This window comes from Hoplias malabaricus, chromosome 10 (assembly GCF_029633855.1).
Source record: "Hoplias malabaricus isolate fHopMal1 chromosome 10, fHopMal1.hap1, whole genome shotgun sequence".
Classification (NCBI taxonomy): domain Eukaryota; kingdom Metazoa; phylum Chordata; class Actinopteri; order Characiformes; family Erythrinidae; genus Hoplias; species Hoplias malabaricus.
Window position 1 is genome coordinate 10,026,236 of NC_089809.1, and position 17,549 is coordinate 10,043,784.

Genomic DNA, 17,549 nt, shown 5'->3' on the forward strand with positions numbered 1-17,549 from the left:
CTAAACTTGAACCGCAATGACTAGAAGAGGCACACCATTAAAAAAAAAAATACAACAGCTCTTAATAATTTATCAGTTACAGGTTAATGTCCAGATAAGACAGCGCCTTGGTTCGGATTCGGACCGTAGGCCTTCTATTCGCGACCCCTGCTCTATGGAGCCTAAACTTGTTCATTCAGATACTACAAAGCTATGAAACTGAAAAATAAGACAGACTAAGATTTCTCAGATTCTGAAAAAATGCCATATATTTGTGATTTACACATTTCAGGAAGATAATCAGCTAATTAATGAAATGATTATTTTACTTTTTACCATTTAATAACTTTTTTTAACCTCAAAATACCTTCTTTTGTGTAGTATTATAATTTTATATGGTATATAACTTCATATATGATGTGTAAAGATTTTAGGTTAAATAATAATATAGAAAGATATAAACAGGTCAGTATTTGTTCATTTGCAAAAACACCAATCAGTAAATATAAATGAATAAATGCAATAAATATAAATGGAGACAAAAATACCAAAGGCCATCCTTGTACAAAAATATAGCATCCATATAGCATGGGAAAAAATGAAGAGGAAAAAAAAAGAACAGTGGTAACATTTTTATTAATCCTTCAAAAAAATTTGTCACAGTTGCATGAAGTGTAATTATTATCTTCTTATTATACAATATTAAATAATGTATGAACAAATAAATAAACATTCCAGTGCATCTCAGAAATAAATACAATAAAAAAAATCCTTAAACACAGTAATATGCAGCATGATTTGAAAAAGGAAAAAAATGGGAATAATGAGCTACATGTTTAATTAATAAAGAATCTGCTATAGTGCTTTATAATGCAATTTTAGATCTGACACCTTTGGATCAGACTGCAACTTATTGATTTTGACAGGTATTTTCATAACTGTAATGTATTATAGTTCTGGACTACACATGTTCTGATAATGTGTAACAGTAGGGTTAGGGTTTAATCTAAAATCCCACATGTAACTCCTTTAAAAAAAGAAATAAACAGCTGTTACATTAAACACCCACTCTGCATAGTGTTAACACAAGTAGTAATCAGATCAAAAAGCATCTGATCAACCACAAGTACTGGGACAGTCAAACTGCTTATTTTTACTCTATGCTTGTTTGCTAAAAATATTTACTCAGTAATTTTTAGTGACACTACTCAATGTGTAACAAAGCATTTTCTGTGAATAGTATGAAATATTATGTTGCTGTAATTATAAATGGAAGAAGGGGGAGGGGGGATTAAAAAATGACCACTTCATCTGTGAAACATAACGGAGGTATTCTTAAGCCAGCCAGGCATAATCACCAACATAACTGGCTAACTCAACTAATTTTTTTTAGTTTATAAAATATATAAAGACAAATATGAAATACTTTGGACAACAAATCTAGGGAAAAAAAATCTAGACACCTTATTGCAATCACAAGCTAAAACTAATTCATGCCCAATACCAATATTTATCATACTTCAATTTGGAGGATGCAGCAAAATTACTATTTCACTGTTGCAATATAATGGCATAACAATCTTTTTTTTTTTTTTTTTAAGTAATGTAATCGTAACTTTGCGTGTTATAACAAAACCAAAGTTTGAGAATGTGCAGTTCACTGCTATTTGCCATTAAGACAAAGCAATCTACTAGCATGGAATCAGAGCTTGATTATTGTCAAAACAAAACCTTTTATCTCCAAAATCCAACTTTACAGGAAAAAGCAGTTCTTGAAAGAACCACTTTATGCACCATAGAATTGGTCCCTCACATGTTGGCATCCATATTTAGAACAGATTTCATACGGAATCTGACAGAATCAATATACTGTTATTATGCAAACAAGACAGTTCTACACTGCTATTGAAATAGCACTTGTATCTGTACATGAAAATACAGATAAAGGTCTGGCTCAAGTTAATGAAAAAAATAACTACATCCTATTACTTAAATGCATTAATAGTATATGACACTATATATTCCATAGGCTTGGGTTATGGAATGACTGTTCAGCGTCAACTGTGCAAATGTTGGAGACCACTCATTTATTTTCAAGGCAAAATGGAAGTTACTCATTCTGAGGAAATCTGATAAAAGCACTCGCATAAGGAAGGTGAAAGTCAGAGAAAATTAAGAGTTTCCAAACATTCAGAGTTACAAACATTGGCAAAAGAACTACAGGACTCCTAACAGCCATGCAAGACCCGTAAGACAAAAACAGTCCCCAAACAGAATTTAAAGGCAACGTCAAAGATTTTGGGGAAATGCTGTTCTCTCTGGTTTGTTTGTATCCAGACGCTTTGCATCTTTTAATGTGGAATAGTAAAGTTTGAGGAGAAAAACGATTGTTGTTTGTACATGGCTGAAGTACAAACCATGTAAGTTTTTAATTCATGGTTTGAATAACCACAGAAACACATTTGTTACTTGAGTTGTTTTTTGTCTTTGAATATCTGCCTCTTGCTGAAGGTTTTTGTCTACCACCAATCCAAAGAGCGTTTGAAGCTCTTCAATAGACCATTGTGAAAAAAATACAAGTGACTACAATATATTTTTGGAAATTGAAGAATTTGCTTTCCACAATAATAAAATAAAAAAATATTATAATGTAATAAATTATGTTACTTCAGCTACTCCATTAACTGCAGATTAACTTGGCATTTTTCTATTTAGGCCCTAAGACCAGGCTATGGTCCCTCATGATAGAGGAAAAAGTGATCAGAAGTGTAAAAATAAATTTTAGCACCAACTATGAACTTGTATTCAATATGAAAACGGACTATACCAAAATACTGCAAGTGGACAAAGTAAAGAAAACACCACATACTCTCAAACTTATATGGTGATGTTTCTGATGAAACCAGACTATAGGTGTACAATTAGAGACTGTAGCCCTTTTGCTGATGCACAATTTATCACACATCTCTTCACCATCCATTACTGGAAATGGACCACGGCACTGTCCAGATATTATATAGGTTTGGTATATTATTTTTGCCATATCAGTGTTACCACACTGCTAAGGATGATCCATCAGTCATTTTACATAAAAGAGCAGTGTAATTTTGAGAACCAAAAGACAGAATCCATAACAAAGGATTCTAAAAATATAAATTAAATATGAGACTTGAAAACATAATATTTCTTTACTTAAACATCCATACTGTATCTGTAATCAATGACAATTACAAACCCCAGTTCCTGAAAAGTTTGAGGCATCTTTTAAAATGTGAGAACAACATGAATTTGTGAGGGTTTTTTATTCACTTGAACCTTTATTATTATTATTATTTATTTAACTTAAAAAGTCCAAAAAATATATATGCTTATATCCTGGGACAGAGCAACAGTACAAAATTATGAGAAAACATTGCATTTTCACAATTAAGGCTATTGGTCCCCTCAGTTCCTTAAATGTAACCATGTGGTGATGCAAGACATAGTTTCAACAGTTAAAATGTGATCTTTGTATAATGTTAAATTAAATATAATGTTTAAATGATTTGCATGTCATTGCATTTCGTTTTTACTTGCATTGCACTTCATTCCAACTTTTTTGGAAATGGGGTTTATAGAAACCATACCAGATACAAATGTTCTATGAGCATTTTTGATACAGTTTTAACAAATTAATTTAGAACATTGTAGGTTTTTACTGTAAATACATTTTCTTTTGTTAATGGAATGCAAACTCATGAGCGCTGAATTAAAATCTGTTCAATAAATAGGCGGCAGCAATATGGTAATATTTATAAAGGCCATTAAAATTTTGTAATCAGAACACAGTCATTTGCCTTACTTTCCCCCCCATGTTTCCCCCAAAGTAAGTAATTTCCAATTCCACATTTTACCTAATTTTCCCCCACAACATAGCTGGGAGGGCGAAGGTACCTGCTTCCTCTGAGACATATGAAGACAATCTCTCATCCAACGGCCACTAACACAACCTCATTGAAGTTTAACACGCCACAGATGGCCAAGGTGTCACTGGAGATCTCTATAATAGGGCCAACACTTTGGAGCCCTAATTGTTATGTTTAATTCAGTATCATGACAGATGGCATGAACTCTGAGAATGTATTGTTTATCTAATCAAAATATGACAATAAACGTAAATGTTTGACTGAACATTCAGGGTGAACTCAACCTTGTTATTAAAGTCTGTATTTCATAATCGTTGTCCTCTAACTCAACATGGAACACATATAAACATTGGATAAAAACACATTTAACATGCTGCAAGCAAACCTTAACCAGAGGTGCAATATAAACAATAAATATTTTCCATTTTTATACACAAATCAACCCTAAAATACCTGAAAGGAGGTAGTCAGAACAGTGCATATTGTTGATACTCTCGTGTAACCTTTGACATTTCATTAGACATATAAGTATTAGGGTGATATTAGCAGAAGTAAAAATCCAATTCAATCCTGTAACAAACTGAACCTGAAATAGCACACTCTGTTAAGTAGTTTGGCTTGATATATTACTTTTAGTTGCTCAAGTTTTAAAAGCATAGTTTTTTCTTTCGTACGTACTCCGAAAGTGCAGTTTCATGAGGTCCATGACATTCTCAAATGTACTTTACACAGGCATTCAACCATGTTAAAATACACACACATACAGTCACACACACACTTACTGTAAATTAACACAAAGCTGGATAATGCAGCTTGGGCCAGTTGTGGTTCTAGAGCTGGTGCTTCCGACTATGTTCCACATAGTTCCACACAATCTTCAGCTGGCCCTATGGTTAAAAACCAGACATTTTAGGTACACATTACAAAAATGTAATATATACAGCCTCTGAATATACATTACTGTAATATTAGGTAATAAAGCCAAATTATAATGAGACATATTCACACGACATTGTATGAAAACACAAGAGTGTAAAGAGGACTGTAATTAAGGATTTTTTAGGGTGTTATCTGTATAAATGTAAATTTACAAATGTACATTTCAAGTCACATCTTATATATTTGAAGTTTGGATTGTATTTTTCTAAATATTTTTCGTATTCTTCTAAATATTTTTCTAATAATACTTTATCAGTTTGCATATCTAATTTGTCTCAAAGTCCAATCTTTGAATGTACATATGCAATAATAAAATTAATATGAATAAATGCACCATTAAAACAGCAGTGCCATATTCAAAAGTTATAAAATTATTCATTTATGGCCCTAAACTGGAACAAACATTTACTTTAAAAAAAGGTTTGGTATAATAGACTGACAGTCAGTAGCTACATGGAGTATTAACTTATAGAGTTAATATATGATGTACAAATATTTAAAGTGTACAGACATATAGATGTATATAAATTTTACCTTTTGAGGTGTTCAGCACATATCACATTCAGAGTTTTTAATGATCCATTCAATTGCATCCCATCCCTAGAGAGTAAAAAGAGGGGGGAAAAAAGGCTGTAATTTTTGCTTTATATTAACTATTGTGCTTGTCATATTTAAACTATGCTTTCACAAGTTTTGTTCTCATATGTGCAAAACTGAAGAATCAAACTTCAGACTTTAGGTTAAAGGGAGAATTGTCATTTAGTTTTTATGCTTTTGTTTTGTGCTTTCTTTTTTGCTAAACTATACTTTAAAAAGTTAACAACCAATTACAAATGCTAGAAATTTGTTACGGTTTCTCCCAAAATAAATTATTCTTCCAGTATTAGTGCACAGACATTTAGAAGTTTGTTTTGGTAGAACTGAAAAAAAAACTGGAAACACCTTTTTAAAATCTACTTATGCTTATGCATTTTAAGCTGTAAAATATAATATTAGAAAACATAAAAACACCTTCTTTTGTTGTTGTTTTTTTTTTTCTTTGTTATTACACAGACTCTGTAAGCATAATTTGGCAATTGTATTTTCAATTTACAAACTGAAATGAAATGAAAATATTATTAAACATATGGACATTTGGTTTTGTTTCAAAATCCAAATACAAGAAAGAGACATTTGTCATTTTAATGGTCAGAAGTAACAGATACAAAATGTAAAATTTTATAAACTGTGCGTTGCTTTGTTTGCCAAATCAGAAAATAAAATTGCATTTTAATAAAGTTTCATATTTTACTTTCAATCATTTTTCTCATAAAGCCATTGACTTGACTCCACTCTACATTTTAACTAATGTATGCATTTACAAACCTCTGTGTTAAACGTCTTTAATAAGAACAAGTTTTGGTTTAATCAGAGAAGATTTGTTATACCACCTTTGGTTTCAAGAAAGTTGAATTAAGGGTCGAATTTGACTCCAGGAATCCTGTGCCTCATTACAGTGGTGAAAGAAAAATATATTTTAATTTTAGTTTTACTTGCTCAGTAAATAAAAATTAAATTGTATTAAAAATGCATTAAATTGAATTAAAATTTTATTTTTCAATTTTTTTTCTTTTTCACATTTTCTAAATAATGCAATAAATTAATGTATCAATTACATGCAGACTGTTGTGGATTTTCCATCCTTTAATTTCTATCTTTGAAATGAAATTAGAATTACCAAAATGTACATGGACCACATATTCCATGTTATGAGAGGTTACGAGAGGTTATGAACAGAGTGAAACCAAGAAAAGCTTCCACTTTCATAAAGCACGACTTTATGAATATCAAACTATATTGAGATAAACAATATTGTCCCCATCCTAAATGTCACATGTAAATACATCTATAGAACATGAAATAGTTGATATGCTACCAGCTATTCATCAAAATTAAGTGTAAAAACAGAGAAAATATCAATGACAGTTAGGCATTATTTGGATATAAAAAAATTCTTCCAGCTCCTAAGTTTATTGCTTTTTTTGCACAGTATTGTACGAGTACATTAAACTAATCAAGCCAAACAAACAAGTTCACTCTGGTCTGGCAAGCTTTAGGAAAATTTTTATTTGTTCATTTTGGTCTATTTGTGATTTGTGGACATGCAGATTATTCTTGATTATGAAAAATCCCATACCTGGACATTTTCAGCATTAATAGCTGATATTCTGTATTTTTTCTTCATATTTATGCTGACTAAGCTTTTAACAACTATACTGTATTTCATAACAAACATAATTGTCTGGTCATATATACGGACAGACACTCTGGAACTTTTAATAGTTCTTCAGAAACTTTTGTTTCCTGAGTAAAAGCCTCGTTGTGGTAATTTTCTGATTGTGTCATCCAGGCAAATGAGAACTATTTTGCTGTTTCCTCTTTGCCTGCTGAATAAGTCTCAAATCTTGACCAAGATTCTATGATTTCATCCAATCATGTGACATGTAGGGGGGTATTCCATTGAATGAAGAATCTAAGCTGATTAAAGAAAGAACTGAAGAGCTGACCATTTTTTGACCATGAATTACAAGGCCTACATTGTGTGTTGCTCTGAAACAATGTTACACCAAACTCTTATTTATTTACCATTTCTCTAGCAAAGTATTTCTAATGGACACTTTTTTTTTTCAAAAATTACATAGCCCTGGCATAATCCAGCACTTTTCAATAAATTTTTGCCTGATACACCAAATTTTAATGGGTTTTAATTCCAACTCATTCAGGCACAATTTATACTTCTGCTTCGACCATACGCGTCAACGTGAATTCTACACAGCAAATATGATTGGTCAGATGTCGGGCGGACATTGTTTATACTGAACTGAATAAGTACAGGAATATGATTTCCTCTCCTCCACACATAGAGGCGCAGACAGCAGCGCATTCATAGCAAAAGATTACCTCAGACATGGTGTGGACTTCAGGGATGAATAAAGATGTTAAACAAATGAAAAATACACAGTTCTCGAGAAAAAAAAAATGTCAACGAGAAGTAATAACATGCGGATAAAACGTGCCGGCTTTGTATTAGTTACTTTCCTGGCACCTAATGTAAACTCTGCTCTGTCCCAAACAATAACTTACTCACTAAATAGTGCACTTTAAAGATTTATAAAAGTAATTTCCACTACACCACTATATTGTGTACTACATAGTTTAGAGGAAGATGTTTGAGATTGAGTCCTAGAGTTGTGATGGTGTAATTGCAGAGCGACACATCCACCAACGCAGAAGTATAAATGCTCACAACTGCATAGGACTCTTGCGTAGCCTACAGCATAAGTATAATTCAGCCTTTAGGTTAAGTGGATTGGCTATACAAAGAATGTGTACAAAAAGTGCATGTGTGTGACAGAAAAAGAGGAGGTGTTAATACCACTGTACATTCCTGACTTGTATCTAGTTATTCCACGTAAAACTCTGGACCCACCACAACCCAAATGTAACAAATGTAACAAATGATTAAGGATTAAGAATTTTAACTTGCTATTTGATAGGCTGAAATGGGGAGGTGAACTCAGAAGTTTCCCCAAAAATTACACGAATGCTAGTCATTAAGTGCAACAGAATGTATAGATTGAGGTACTATTGTTGCGGGTTTGGCTGGTGTCCTGGATCATGACTAGATGAATCTTTATTGATTATGATGATGACAGAAATTCTAGAGTGAAGGGGGATGACATGACTGGTAACTCAAGTCCTCAAAGTGCCGCAGTAAAAAAGGGGAAGTGGTTGCGCAACACGAGTCAGAGTTGGTCAGCTAAGATCATCGGGCCAACAGAAAGTGGATTAGTAGCAGCCCTGAACATCAAATACTATTGAGGGGAAGGCATTAATGGACTGAGATGTCCTTAGTTGGCAGGTATGCCGTGATGGGGCCTTTCCAGTGGCACAAAGAGGAAATTGAGAAATCTGAAAGGTGCTGAGGAGCTCAAGTATGGTGACAAGGTAGAAAGTTGACTCAAGGATGGCAAAGATGCCTAGCTGGCGAAATGCAGGTGACAGAGAGGCAGCACCTGAGCGCGAATTGAATTTGAGGAATCCATCTAGGAAAGAGGTAGTACTACGTGTCTGGAGTACCAGACAGGGGGCTGGTCCAAGGCATCACCTGAAGAAAGAGCATAATCTGGAAATTAGGGGCTAGGAGCAGTGTGGCTGCTGGAGGAAACAGTGTGAACAGTAGCATAGGAGACAGGGTGAGGTGCACGAAGGTCCTCAGTGGCACAAGCTGGAACGTTAGAAGCTGGGAGCAGCTACCGAGAGGAGAGGATGGGACGAAGGTCCACAGCAGTACCTAGGACAGATTGAGTGCTGACATCTTATAGAATGGGAGAGGCGTAGCCAGAAAGAAGAGAGGTTGGGCTGAAGGTCTGTGGTAAGAGCAAGCGCAAGCTACAAAGCTAGAGCTGGGAGCAGCATATCTGCGAGCAGAGAGGCAGGAAGTAAGATCCAGCAGGAGGGAGCCTGTTTGTGAGGGGGAGCGACAAGAAAGCCATGCAGTGGGGAGACTTCGCCGACCCAGAAGGCTGGGTAGGAGGCAGGACCACAGAAGCACCTGTGGAGGAGTGTGAGCTAGAAAGTTTGAGGCATGGAGCGCTGGCTACCCCAGGGATAGAAGGTGGGGTGATAAAGGGAGGGGGGTTGGGATGATGACTAGAGACAGAAAGAGAAAGGAGGAAGGCAGGATAGGAGAGAATGAGAGGAGAAGAGAGGGGCAATGCTAAATGGGTGCAATGATGCTCAGAATTCAGAATGAATGCTTAAACGTGCTGCCTGCTTTCTGTTCCAATCAATTTAAATTCAATAATCTTGGTGAGCACTATAGGTGAACTAGTGCCCTGGTAATGTGCAGAAATATATTTTAGATTACGAGCCATTTTCTAATGCAGCTTAGGTAAAAATATAAATTTCAAAAGCAGCCCTCTAAGGCACCGACTTGCAAGACAACAAGGACAGTAAGACATTGACGCAAATGCCTTCCAGCTCAGACACAACCAGGAAGAATAATAGGAAGATAAGTATTTTATATTCAATATTGGACACACATTAGCATTTTAATGTCATTCAAAGGGACCATATGACAAGATTTCCACTTTTATTCCTTCTTCAGAGAACACCACCATTCACCATTCTGTTCAGAAAACTGTTGAGATTTTCTTTAAACGAACAATAAAAATAAAATGGAAGTGTAGTGCTGAGCTTGTGTTCTCTGGAGAAGTGATAAAAGTGGAAATCTTGTCATGTGCTCCCTTTGAACGACATTGAAATGCTAATGTGTGTCCAATATTGAATATAAAAATAAAAGGCTGTGTTGTCTGTGGCATGGACAGCAGTACTATTGTTGGATAGTCTGAAAGATTTTGGTCTGAAGCCTTTTTTTCTGATGGCATTTGGGCTAAGGCCATTTAGTTTCGTTTACTCTGAAGACTGATGTCTAATTATACAAGATCTGAGACATGACGATGGTTTTCCCAAGACTTGAATTCGTTTCGTACGAGGAATGATGTCGTTCTGTTCAATGCCTGAGTACTGATGCTGAAGTTTGAGGATGTCCTAAAATGCACACCGGGTCCGTCCTCTTGGTAGCTGAATGAGTGAAGGGGACGCCATTGTTTCAGAGCACTTCAGAGACAGTTCAGCCAGAGAGGAGAAAAGAAAATGGCTATAGCTACATATACTGTTCAGGACGTGGCTGTAGGGTCCATTTTATCTCTTTTCAATATAAATGTAACTTTAACGTTTAAAGTTTAATTATATTTTTATATAAGTATAAGTATATAGTTAACTATATTCCCTTAAATTTGATAGGTTTCTGATATTTGATATAAGGCAGGAATCTCCTCTGATATAAGGCAGGAATCTTCTCTTTCCCAATATAATAATTTCATTTTTTTGTATTTGTTATATATTAAGGGAAAGTTCTTTGAATCATCACTGGTTGTTTTAAGACTGATATTAAAGATGAGATCAACCTTTTGCTAAAATGTGTTAAAACATATATATTTATTAAAAATTATAATTTAAAAAATTATCTTACTTAAAATAAGCCAATATCAAGTACCTTTCTTGCGTTTGCTGACATACTAAGAGCCATGAGTCCTTCAAGGTAGCTGCTCAGACTGACTCCTTTCACTGTGATTATGGCCTCTTGGGTTAACACCGTGCTGCAGGGAAAAATCATTATAAAATATTATATCATCATCATCATGTATGCAAACACAAATTTACAACAGATTTTAATACGTGTAACCAAAACTTTGCTCTGTGCTAAAGTGGTATTAGAACTAACGTGGATCTCTATTATAAATTACTTCTCAGCTAGATGTGTTAAAAGTAAAAACAATGCACTATACTTAAGCAACAAAACATTAGATAAAATTAATTTTACTACTTACACTTCTGGGTTCTCTGGATGTGGCTTGTAAACAAGTCTCTCATCAACAGATACTAAATTTGTGAGGGTTATCTAAAAAGAAAAAAGTAATGTTTATTATTTTCCCTATAACATGCTACATAACATTTTATCACAACATTTGAGCCTACCCAAATAGCATTTAACAGTCTTTGAATACTTGTTGCTGTAAAGAAATCCATTACTGTTAGTCCAAAAGATTTACTTAAAGGCAATGATGGTAGGTGCCTTATTTTTAATTGTTTTATAATTTTGACCACCTGAATAATGACTACAGACATCTATGGGGCTCTAATTTCATGTCTGCACTGTGGTGTTGTTGTTTTTTTTTTTTTTTAATAATAAGAACATAAAATAAAATGAACCCCCACAAAGAAAAAAAAACCTATACACCCTCCCACCTTGCACGGTGGTGTTAAATACACTTTTAAAACCTTTTTCCTCATTTCACAGGGTGCAAGCTATTATTATTGCCATTTGTAGGTTTCGTAGACAGATAAAAATGTACCTGCAAAAAAAGGGGTGACATGGCACAGAAAAGGGGGTGACATGGCACAGAAATGGCTGTGACAATTAAAATACAACATGTATTTTTACACATTTTTAGACCTGTCTTATCGCCAACGCAAGTGCAACTAAATACAATTAATTTAATCATTGTCTGAGTCCTAAATGACACCTTACTCTCTGTGTGGTGCCCATAGTAAGTAAGTAAATTACCAAAGTAATATACAAATATTCTAATTTATGAATACTAATTATTAGCTACACACAAAATATCTCAAACATTATTGATGTAAATAAACATTTTTAAGTCATTATCAGATACACATTTATAGGAGTACTCACATTTGTGGAACAAAGCTCCATTTTCTTTTCTTTAGGATCAACAATGGAATGCTCCTTCACATAGGTGATAGTTCGATTTGTACCCAAAATCTATGCGAAAAATGTGTTATTTTTACTTTCTTTCTACACAATTGTAAGTGTTCAGGCTTCAAACTTTATGGCTTTTATTTACACCTTGGAACTTCATATACTGGTGTGTGATAAACTTAAAAAAGCATAGATATGGATTTTTAAATCGTATTACTACAAGAAGCACATTTTGCATGAAGAGAGTAATAGAATATAAAATTGGTAAAAGATCAGAAACTGAGTTTGAAAAACACAAGTTCTTTAAAATAAACACATAACGAACATCAGCTTGCAATGAGAAGCATGCAAAGCTTCTATAAGTGGCAAAAATAAGCTATACTAGCTCTCAGTCTAAAAAACAATAAAAGAGACATTTCAAATTTGGACAATACATTGAAAGTTCGCAATAAATTTTATCTAAATAAATATAATACATATATATATATATATATATATATATATATATATATATATATATATATATATATATATATATATATATCACACACAGCAATCAATTCTCTTAATACTTAAACACCCTGAACAATGTTACAAAATAATATGGTGTTACTATTACAGATACTATTACAGATTGAAATAAATTCTAATCTTACAATGTTATGTAAAATCTTGTATAGTATGCATGGCTATATACCTACTGCTGTTTTGAAAAAAATATATACATTGTTGATATCATTATTTATATTAAAGCTAAAAATAAATAAATAAATGTTTATAAATAATTCAGAATAATCCATAAAAAAAATAATCATGAATTATTATGTTTTTTCATTTTATCAAAATGCAATCTCATTTTGTTGTATATACATTTTATTGACAATCTGTTATATAGCCTACACTGCATTACACCTAGAACAGCAGAAATAATCTAAATTTACTTAAAAAAAAGCTTTGGTCCTACAGTAATGATGTAACATAGATGAAAATTTTTACAGCAAATGGTGATGAGAGATCATATACTAACCGCTCTGACTACACCTGGCAGACCCCACTCAGTGCTCAGGAGCCGATGGCTGTGAAGACGGCCATGTTTGTCCAGATTCCTATCAAGGACATCCACTCCAACTACACTGGGATTCATTGGGTTGGGATACTTCCTCATTGCTGCTTTAATCACAGTCTCCCAGGGGTAGCTACAAAGGAAGAACAAAAAAGGTACAAATCAGAGTTCAGAGCTAGAGTTCCTAAAAAATAAAAAATAACAACATCCAACTTTTTTAAGATGTTTTACTACAAAATTTAAGAAGTCAAATGTTCTTAAATGCAACTCTCAGAAATATTCTCTTCCTGTAAACATATATACATATATTTCTAACAAAAATAATACAAGATCACAAGTTAGTAAAACATAAGAATGAGACAGTGATGAGACATGGTGTACCCAGGTGTGGAAACAAAACAGTCATAGAAGTAAATTGTTTTTATTCATTATTTGGGAGTGTGGGTTGGCGATTATGTACCTGGAACTAATCAGCAAAGAGAAGGAAAAATATAACAAACAAAATGTGAAGAAATGTAATTCTGGTGAAAACCCAAATCTTCTAATCAGTCAGCAGGAATGTATGGCTTCCCTAGAAGCCACCCTATGGCTTCAGCTAGAGAGTTAAAAGCAACTGCTCAAATTTTCTCAAGCTTCATGAAATATCTATAATAGGCTGGAAAGTTCTTTACAACAAAAAAGAAAAAGAGTTATCACCTGAATAAATACTTGACAGTCTGGAATTACATAAAGTATGGTCATGTTTGAACTGTATCTCATTTAGACAAGCACAGGAGGAAGAATAATTTATTTTAATAATGTCTTTTTAATGATTTGGATCACCAGGCCACATCCAGTTTCACCACAAGCACCAGCTTCTACTTGGATCTCTACTTGGAAGGCCATGGACATGATAATGAATTTAGAGATTTGGAATTACATAAAAGTATTTACAAAATATGCCAACCAGTGACTTGTGATAAAATCAAAAGTACAATTTATGAATGTTGGTTGCAAAATTGATAGAGATTAATTCACCTCTAGAAGTGAATATAATTTCTGAATGAAGGACAATGTTTGTGTGATGTTAAAGATGATTTCTGGGCTCAAACAAACTGAATACAAGTCTAAGCTAACTGAAAGAAGTTAAATGTGGAAGTGTTTACTTCTTTCAAATAGCTTGGGCTGTAATTGAATTAAATTGAAGATAATGGGTGAATATGAAATAGAAAAAAGATAAATATAGTAAGACTCTACTGTCAAAATCTTTCTGTGATATGCCCTGTATCTCTGGTAAAGCTTTAAAAACAATAGGTTAAGGCTCCAAAGCTAAAACAATAATGACAAACACAATAGGCAGCCCTGGAAAATAAACAGAACTGACTGTACAAACTAGAGTAGTGAGGGAAGTATAAAGAAGCTTGAAGCTAGGTCAATAGGTTATTTCCACAGCCAAATTTGCCTAGGACAGAAAAAACTGTCTCCTGCTTTATCTGCATCTAAGGAAATTGCAGAATTTGAGACCTGAGAGGATGTTTAATAATAATAATAACACTAATAATAATAATAAAAGTGTTAAATCCCTTTATAAAACTGATCATAAGAGATAATCTAACTGCTAACCAACACCATTGCTACAAATTTGTGCTCTTTTAAGTGTAAACTAATAGATATGTAAGAGCTCATGTAGCCAGTGGCTTATGTATTTTACTGAGTGGTAATAGGGCTGTCTAAGTTCTATGTAATGCTTGGATCTATGGTATTTAATTGTTTAGAAAAGTATACACAATCCTTGGGTTAAGGTGATATATCAGAGCTTCTGAATTAAACCGATTTTAAACATGGCCATCCCAGTGTGTGGGACCAAATCTTTGGAACTCTCAAATGTGTAAAATGTTACAATTTAAAAATAAAAACATATCACTGAATACTGAACGCTAATTGTTGTGGTAAAATGACTGCTAATTTAATAACTTCTTACTTAAGACTGTGACCATTTTTTCCCAGATGACAAGGCTGATGATTTGTGTTGAGCAAGAAAAAACTTGATAAAAGGAAGTTGTGGCTTGTGTAGGCAAATGTCAAATTAGGCCTCAGCTGTGAATAAGGACAATGCACTGTGGCAAAATGGGAAGTATCAGTAGAAAGAGCCCTTTCAAAAGAGATTTGTTTTGAGGTATACTTTCATTATCATGACATTTCATAGAAAGTGTGATAGTGCTAACATAACTTATTAAAAATAAAACTTATTAAAAATAAACAAATGTTTTTATTGAAAAATTAAAACCACTCAAAATCATTAAAGATTGCAGCCTATTCTTCATAACACTAAAGCATTTTAAAACTCAAAGCAAAACACTCCTAAAGATCCTAAAGTTAGATTAGTACATGTACTAACAACTACGTGTTTTTAGCGTAATTAGGTGTTTGTCACTATTGCTGTAATAACAGGTCCTGTTCTGAGAAATTATTGCACTAAATGTGTGTAGATGAACATTTATATTTAGATTTGGTTGTGATCAGTCACAAAGCTTAGTGAGATCAGGTAGAAATGTTGGGTGATTAGACTGAAAGACTAAACACGCTTAAATTCCAAGGGTGCTGAATGGTAGTTCAGTGACTCTACGTAACAGAGTTTTAGTGCTCTGCATCACAAAGCAAGAGTTTTACAACATCAGGGCAAACTGAGAGAAAAAGAGTTTCCTACAAGAAATTTGTCAATTGAAAAATGGAAAATATTATCAAATTGGTTTAGTCAGCTGTGTCTGAAATTTGGTGCAAATAGGAACAGAATGGAAAGGTTATAAAAAGAAAACACAATGTAGGCTAAGGAAGTTGTCAATGCATCAGAATAGAAATCTCAAAACATTATGCTTTGAAAACAGAAAATGCACTAAACAAATGAAAAACTAACTGTAAAAATAAGCTTAAATGAAACATGATTTAAAGTAGAGAAAACCCAAACCAGCACTAACACCTAAACAGGAGAACAGTTGGCTAAAGAGAAACAGCCATGGAGTGTGGATAACTGGATGAAAGTGATATTCAGAGATGAATTACAAACAGCATTGGCCAAGGAGATGATGCTGGAATGTGTCTGTTTGATAAAATAAAAACATATAAAGATGGCTTACTGAATACATCAAACCTCCCCACTTGTTTATGACATATGTCAAGTAAATGATTACAGGAGATGGCAATCATTCCCTCAACAACCAATTCACAGGATTTCTATGAAATTGTGGACACTTTTATCATTTCTGGCTTGGAGATGATAAGGCCAATTTATAATGTATGGAGGAAAATAATTTTAAAAATAAATAAATAAATAATAAGTTACAACCAGCTCAATATATATAACGTTTCTTTTTGTTTGTTTGTTTGTTTGTAATGTCTTTTAATTATTGAAGTCCAAAGTCTCTACTTGATCTATTTAATCTAAACATATTCCATTGTTGCTAGGATACCTCTGGCCAACGTTTGGCATTGAGCATGCTGACTTTAGTCTCATGTGGAGCCAAGCTTTTCTATGGATATTACAGCTGTGCGTGCTGAATTAATGACAACTTTTGGACACATATTGATAACTAATATTCACAACGCATCTTGGAAGGATTTGGAAAGACACATGAAATTAGGCCCCACGTATTTTATATTTCATTTACACAAAGTAAGTGTCATTTTGTAAGTACTTACACATAAACAAATACAAAAACACCAACTAAATATATTTTTATTTTTAAATTTTTAATCAACTACAGTCTGCATGCACTCTAATGATAAGAGTCAGACCTCACAAATACCCTCTCCAGAGCTATTACCTGAATATATGTTCCGTGCTCCAAATCTTCATTTCTGCGCTGCTGTAAATGCCCCCTCCTCAATAAACGAGTCAAATAATGAAAAATAAAAAATAATATCCAAAATGTCGCTGTATTCTCTCGTTACCGGCCGGCAGCATCTTCCCCACGGTCTCCCTTCAGTGCGACAGAATGCCCCACCCACAACCGCAACCTTAGCCAATAACGATAGAGCTCCGCGTGAAGACGCAATAATGTGCTTTGATGAGGATCAGTTTGTCGTCGAATATGCGCAGAAAATTTCACGCATAACAAATTTCACAGGTGTTCACAGCCCCTATTCAACTTTAGCTGTGGTTGAAAGGGATTAGTTTTCAAAGGAAAAATATATATTTCCAGGATAAAATAGTATTTAAAAAAAATATCTCAAATAAATGTTTAAAAGTCATTATTAACGATTATCACTTAATAATATCATTTAATTCATATATATTTGAAAAAATATTGAATTTGTTTTCTCAAAAATTACACCTTAATTCTCAGAATTGAATATTTCA

The 17,549-nt window shown here is 33.5% G+C and overlaps 1 protein-coding gene across 2 annotated transcripts; it reads right to left on the reverse strand.

Annotated features, from left to right (window-relative positions):
• Nucleotides 1-718: 718 nt before the first annotated feature.
• Nucleotides 719-17,170, reverse strand: prelid3a (PRELI domain containing 3A). Of its 2 annotated transcripts, none has more exons than XM_066683082.1 (7): nt 17,014-17,170; nt 13,178-13,346; nt 12,124-12,213; nt 11,258-11,328; nt 10,924-11,026; nt 5,358-5,423; nt 719-4,771 (listed from the first exon to the last, which is right to left on the reverse strand). In XM_066683082.1, exons 1-6 carry the CDS (start codon nt 17,043-17,045, stop codon nt 5,370-5,372), a joined length of 519 nt encoding a protein of 172 aa, XP_066539179.1. In that variant the 5' UTR covers nt 17,046-17,170; the 3' UTR covers nt 719-4,771; nt 5,358-5,369. The 2 variants fall into 2 exon arrangements, with proteins under 2 accessions (XP_066539179.1, XP_066539180.1); XM_066683083.1 differs by lacking the exon at nt 17,014-17,170 and adding an exon at nt 16,170-16,221.
• Nucleotides 17,171-17,549: the final 379 nt, after the last annotated feature.

Bases quoted from the DNA above. Each gene is read 5' to 3' on its own strand.
- prelid3a (XM_066683082.1), bottom strand. From the start codon at position 17,045: ATGAAGATTTGGAGCACGGAACATATATTCAG. The intron at 13,347-17,013 runs GTAATAGCTCTG...CTTCCTTTGTAG, and splicing joins AGCACGGAACATATATTCAG to CTACCCCTGGGAGACTGTGA. The intron at 11,329-12,123 runs GTGAGTACTCCT...TTTTCTTTTTAG, and splicing joins TGGAGCTTTGTTCCACAAAT to ATAACCCTCACAAATTTAGT.